Source organism: Panthera leo, chromosome D2 (genome assembly GCF_018350215.1).
Source record: "Panthera leo isolate Ple1 chromosome D2, P.leo_Ple1_pat1.1, whole genome shotgun sequence".
Lineage (NCBI taxonomy): Eukaryota > Metazoa > Chordata > Mammalia > Carnivora > Felidae > Panthera > Panthera leo.
Window position 1 is genome coordinate 38,952,186 of NC_056689.1, and position 6,000 is coordinate 38,958,185.

General features: G+C 53.8%; 1 protein-coding gene across 1 annotated transcript in view; it reads left to right on the plus strand.

The window, feature by feature from the left end:
* Nucleotides 1-5,598, plus strand: part of ANXA11 (annexin A11) — a 45,200-nt gene extending 39,602 nt beyond the window's left edge. Inside the window, exons 12-15 of the mRNA XM_042909162.1 lie at nt 1,360-1,455; nt 2,417-2,475; nt 2,640-2,762; nt 4,765-5,598. Of these exons, the coding sequence (XP_042765096.1) occupies nt 1,360-1,455; nt 2,417-2,475; nt 2,640-2,762; nt 4,765-4,824 (338 nt within the window). The 3' untranslated portion in view covers nt 4,825-5,598. The remainder of the gene's footprint in view (nt 1-1,359; nt 1,456-2,416; nt 2,476-2,639; nt 2,763-4,764) is intronic.
* Nucleotides 5,599-6,000: the final 402 nt, after the last annotated feature.

Here is a 6,000-nt window from a genome sequence, read left to right on the forward strand (position 1 = left end):
TCTTAATCCCTCCACTACGCTGTCATGGAGCATGAGGGAACAGATTTCCATCTTGGTCTTTATTTATTTCAATGCGTATAGAATACATAAGTAGTACATCAAACGCGTGGTTTCAAAAGTATTATTACTTAGGGGAAAAAGAGGAGCTGATCTGAAGAAAATAGGAAGTAACGAAGACCAATACGGGTACAACAGAATTCACGACACAGAGGTGCAAATGTCCAAAGGTTAGGGAGCAGTGATAGAAAGGGAGACCCGGTCAGGAGAAGGGAGGATTAATATCTGGGGGCAGAGCCAGAGTTAGGACTTAAGTCGCTACTGTGCCATCTGCCTCTCTAGGAACCTAGGGTCCTGTTCCCGTGGGTTCTTGGCCTGTCCTAGCGCAGGCTGTGTGGGCCGGATAGGAGTTAGCACATATAGTCCGCCTGGAGACGGGAAAGGATTTGGGAAGAGAGCAAACATTCTGCTGGTGTGTGTGGAGGGGTCCTGGGTGGGGTAGTAAGGTGTGACTGGGAAAGCAGTCTGGTGAGGGGATCACATGAGCAGGCGGGAGTTGGGGGCACACGTCTCATGGGGTAAAGACCCTGCCCAACTCGAGAGCTGGGTGGGCACGGTCAGTGGGGCCACGTGGGGTGCTGCAGGCAGAGGGGAGAAGGCGGGCTCTGGCGAGGCGGGGTGGCCTCCTTACCGTGTGTCCTGTGTCAGTTTGATCCAGATGCCACAACAAACTACCACAGACCGAGTGACTTAAACAACAGGTAGTTACTTTCCCACCGTTCTGGAGGCTGGAAGTCCAAGATCAAGGTGTCAGCCTCGGAGGCCTCTCCTTGGCTTGCAGATGGCCAGCTTCTTGGAGTGTTCTAAAACGATCTTTTCTCTGTGTGGATGTCCCTGGTGTTTCCTTGTGTGTCCAAATCTCTTCTTATAAGGACACCAGTCAGATCGGATTAGGGCCCACACTAAGGACCTCAATTTTTTTTTTTTTTAATTCTGTTTTTAATGTTTATTTATTTTTGAGAGAGAGAGAGTACACTCTTGACAGAGTGCAAGCTGGGGAGGGGCAGAAAGAGAGGGAGACACAGAATCCGAAGCAGCCTCCAGGCTCCGAGCTTCAGCACAGAGCCCGACGTAGGGTTCAAACTCATGAACCAGGAGATCATGACCTGAGCCGAAGTCGGACGCTTAACCGACTGAGCCACCCAGGCGCCCCGGTAAGGGCCTCATTTAACTCAATCACCTCTCTAAAGTCTGCATTGCAAATACAGTTACGTTCTGAGGCGCACCGGCGGTTAGGACTCCACCATGTGGATTTCGGGGGACAGAATTCAGTCCGTAACTTGTTCCCTCTCTTTCCGCTAGTTTTCAACGAGTATCAGCGGATGACGGGTCGAGACATTGAGAAGAGCATCTGCCGGGAGATGTCCGGGGACCTGGAGCAGGGCATGCTGGCCGTGGGTCGGTGTCTTGGGGTCGCTGGCGCTGTCGGTTTCAGGGTGCTCGCCGCTCTCTGCTTGAGGGGTAGCTAGCGAACCACGTGATCCAAGATGCTGAATCCTGGGCCTCCTTGGTGGGAAACGAGACCGCTCCCCGCTCACTGCCGCACCGCCCCTCCCGCTGCCCCCGAGGTGTCTTGTTTGTGTCTCGGGCGCAGCTCCGGGGAAGGGAGCCGCGGTGCGCGGGCACTCGCGGGAGGGCAGCCAGCTCCTCTCCCGGAGGAAGATGACTCACATCCTGCCAAGTTCCCTCTAAAAATACATCCCTGCAGGCAGTTGTCAGATGTCGGTGATGGAAACACGTGGAAAGATTTTTACTTGCAACAGCAAAACAGGCCCTTGCTGAGGAAAGCTGGCTTAGCTCCCGGAACAGTGCGGGGCCGTGCCCTTCAGGGCAGGGCCGGGTGGGCTCGCTTCTGCCCACCGTCAGGGCTTGGGCCCCGGCTGCGTAGCCCTCGTGACCTCCCTGTACCCTGTGGGTACGTAGCAGTCTGCCCATCTTTGGCTCCTCGTTTCCTGGCGTGTCCTCTCTGATGTAAGGATCGTGGCCTGAGGTCTCTAAGGAGACCGTCATTCCACTCAGCCGTCCTTTCTCCGTGAGGGTCCCAGTCCCAAGGCTGCCCTCACACTGGAGCAGGAACGCGGTTCCCCGTCACCAGCCATGCTTCTTCCCTACATGGCTCCTTTCACCACATGGGTTGCCAGGAAGGAGGCTGAGGTTGGTTTCTAGGCCCTGCGTGATTCTATCCCAAAGAGCCGGAGCCAAGATCACAGATAATTGAGCCTGGAGGAGAAATGGGGAGAGGAAGGTGGATGCAGTGACGGGCATCACGTGCGGCCTCCTGGAAGGACACTCGCTCTCTCTGAGGCCCCTCGGACTGAGAGTTTTCTGCAGATTGAGTTATGCTGTTTCTCTCTTCTAGTGAAATGTCTCAAGAATACCCCAGCCTTCTTTGCTGAAAGGCTCAACAAGGCCATGAGGGTATGTGCCTCCCACATGCAGGGGTCTGGGTGGGGAGTTTCAGCCCCTCCCATGACTGGGGCCCGAGGAGAGCCACCCCTCAGCTAAGAGGACAGAGGGCCCACAGCGGGAGCGTGGGACAGTAAGGATGCCCACTGCTCACGCCGTTGGTGGACTCTTTCCAGGGAGCGGGGACAAAGGACCGGACCCTGATTCGCATCATGGTGTCTCGCAGTGAGATCGACCTCCTGGACATCAGAATGGAGTATAAGCGGCTGTACGGCAAGTCGCTGTACCACGACATTGCGGTAAGGGCCCTCTGGGGGATGGATGCTTGTGGACCTCCCTGGTCACCCGCATTGTTCCTATACCTCCCTGCTCAGAACTCTGGCCTCTGCCCTGCATGGGCATCTTGCCTGTGGGCTGCGTACTTGGCCCTCTTCAGCTTCTGCTTCTTTGTCCGGTTGCCCCCAGGCTGTTGTAAGCTCCCAGGGGCAGGCTGGGCCTTGACCTTGCGTGGCGCCCCGTCCCTATCTCCCCAGCCTCCAGCACACCTGCTGCTCAGTAAGTGGAAAGAGGGGGAGCGCAAACACCGGTGTGTGAGAAAACGCAGGGCCTCCCCACCTGGGTACTTGGTCACCCTGTGACCCTGACCTGTCAGTGAGGACTCCCATCCCGAGGCTCCCTGGAGCTCAGCCCACTGACAAGTACTTCCTTCACCCAGCCTCATGGCAGCGGCAGCATAAGAAGGCACTTGAGAACAGGGCCCTGGGGTCATAGCCATTCCACTCAGCCGTCCTTTATCCATGAGGGTCCCGGTCCCGAGGGTGCCCTGGGGCAGGAACGCGGTTCCTCGTCAGACTGGAGTCCAGCCCAGCTCTTCCACTTGCTAACTGTGTGACCTCAAGCAGGTTCCTCACCCTCCTTGAACCCCGGTTCCATCATCCCCAAGATGGGGATAATTATAGTTCCCCCCAGGAGTTCGGGGAGCCTTGATTGAGACAGCCCCTATAAAGCACGTCATGACATGTGACATGTCTAAGAAACGCTAGCTACTCTTATCACTGTGTTCCAGGGCTGGTCTGACAAAATGCATTCCTGTTGGTGGCAGGGGGTGGGGTGGGGGGGGGGGGGGGGGGGGGCGGGGTCTGACCATTAAATTCTGAACTCACATGAGCCTTGAAAGCAAAGTCACCACAACCAGGTTCTGATTTCAGACTCCCTCAAATGTGATGTTGGGCCTGTCGTGGAGAACAGCTAATCTCCATTTCCTGGCTATAAAAACGATGATGTTGACAGCAGAGGATTAGTAATTATTCACAGAGTGGGTCTTGTGTGCCCGTGGGCTACTGGAAGACGCCATAGGCCTCACCCCTGAGGAAAGAAACGGTAGAAGGAAATGATGAGAAGTTAGCTAAGTGAGGGGCACCTGGCTGGCTCAGTCAGTAGAGCATGCGACTCTTGATCTTAGGGTCGTGAGTTCAAGCCCCATCTGGGGCATAAAACTTACTTAAAAAATAAATTAGTTTAAAATAAATAAAATTATTTAAAATAAATCAAAACTCTTTTTAAAAAAAAAAAAAGGAAGTTAGCTGTGTTCTGCATATTTTCTTAATTTCTTTCTTTAATATTTATTTTTGAGAGAGAGAGAGAGTGCACGCATGCGAGTGAGGGAGGGTAGATAGAGCGGGGGACAGAAGATCCAGAGTGGGTTCTGAGCTGACAGCAGAGAACCTGATGTGGGGCTCGAGCTCACGAACCGTGAGATCATAACCTGAGCTTATAACCGGGAGATCATAACCTGAGTTGTTGGACGCTTAACTGACTAAGCCACCCAGGCGCCCCTGAGTGGGGATGCCCGAATAATAGCAGCAGACCCTCCTGCCACAGGAGATTACTCTTCCAGAGCACACTTAGTGCCGCATCAGGGGCAGTCTCAATTTAGCACGATGACACTGCACTGAGGAGAGACCACCACGAGTTAGCTCAGAGTTAGGGGCTTGGGGGGAGCTTTTTATAATTTTTGTGTATTTATTTTTCAAATTACGACTTTGATCACTGGGATGAGTGCAGCTCTGTTTTCTTCAGCGGGGGTTTGGGGAAGCCGAACTGCACCACATTGGGTTTGGGTCTCCAGTGACGCAGAGTACGAGTGAGCCTCTCCCGCCGCGGGACCCACGTGATGGGGAATTTCCCCCGTGGGGCCTGCCTCTCTGTAAAAGCACTCAGGGCAGAAGAAAATCAGAAGATAGGAGGCTGAAACTGGGCCACAGCTCCCTCAGCTGATGTTTTCCTTGTTTCTGGGATCAGGGAGACACTTCAGGGGATTACCAGAAGATTCTGCTGAAGATCTGTGGCGGCAACGACTGAGCTGTGACTGGTGGCTCCCTTCTGTCCGCCTGCGGGCAACAGCGATGCCAGGAAAAGGTCAAGAGAATGTCCATCTGTTTCTAACAAATCCACAGAGTAGCCCCCCAGGTGCCCCAGTGCCGCCCATCCGTCCGTAGAGCCTTGGCCTATCCTCCGCCACCTCTCCTGCTCCGTATATCATGCTCGAGCTGAAGGACCTGGGTCCCTCCCTCCCTCGGGGTGCCTTCCCCTCCCCAGCCCTCACGGCCGCTTGCTGCTGAAGTACGTGTTTTATTTCTCGACTCATGCAGTCATCCCCTTTTGCTTGTGGCTGAGACTCTTGGCTTCATATTAGTCCTGTAATTTTTCATTTTTATTTGGAGGCATCTTTTTTTATAATAGTCCCTGCCAGACAGATGCATACAGGTCTGTGCTGCGTGCACGTTTCGGGTCAGAGAGGCTGGCTGGGGAGCACCGTGTCCTCAGTAAGGAGTAAAAGGGAAGACCTTTGACAGTAATCTTTGCATCTGGTGAGAATGTGTCATCAGCTTTGTCATTGCCAAACCCACTCCTTAGAGTTTTCTTAGAAAAGGGAAAAAAAAAAAAAAAAAGAAGAAGAAAAAGGCCAGAAACTCATCTGTTCCTTCTTCTGTGCGAAGCCATGAGGACACGGCCAGCTCCCTGCCAGTGACAGGGCTTCGTGTAAATTACGTGAATGTGCCTTAAACCTGGATGTCAATAGCCAAAAACTTTCTAAATTAAAGTCAGCCAGCTCTGGAACATTTTGGAAATGTTTTCCCTGGTGCCAGCTCGTTTTCTCCTGCCTCCCGATTCTGCCTGCAGCTCTGGGTTTCGGCCTTAATAGCCAGTGCAAGTGTATATGACTTTAAGTAGAAACATGCTCAGGAAATCCTGAGCGTGGGTGATTTACGGAGCCCCGGCTTGTAAGGAATGAGAAGGGAGGTTCCCGACATCCATGCCCAGGGCCCAGCTGCTGAAGTGATGTGTGGAGTTTGGTCAGATACGGGTGTGGTGTAGTCCACTGAGGACAAGGTAGAAGAGTGTGGTCCTTCATCCGGGTCCTGAGGAAGGAGCACGGGCAAGAGGGTGTGTGTGGGACTCCTGGGGCAGTCCTCACGGCCAGGCACTGGAGAGGAGGGTGGGGACAACCCAGAGAGGCACAAGACTGGCGCCTCC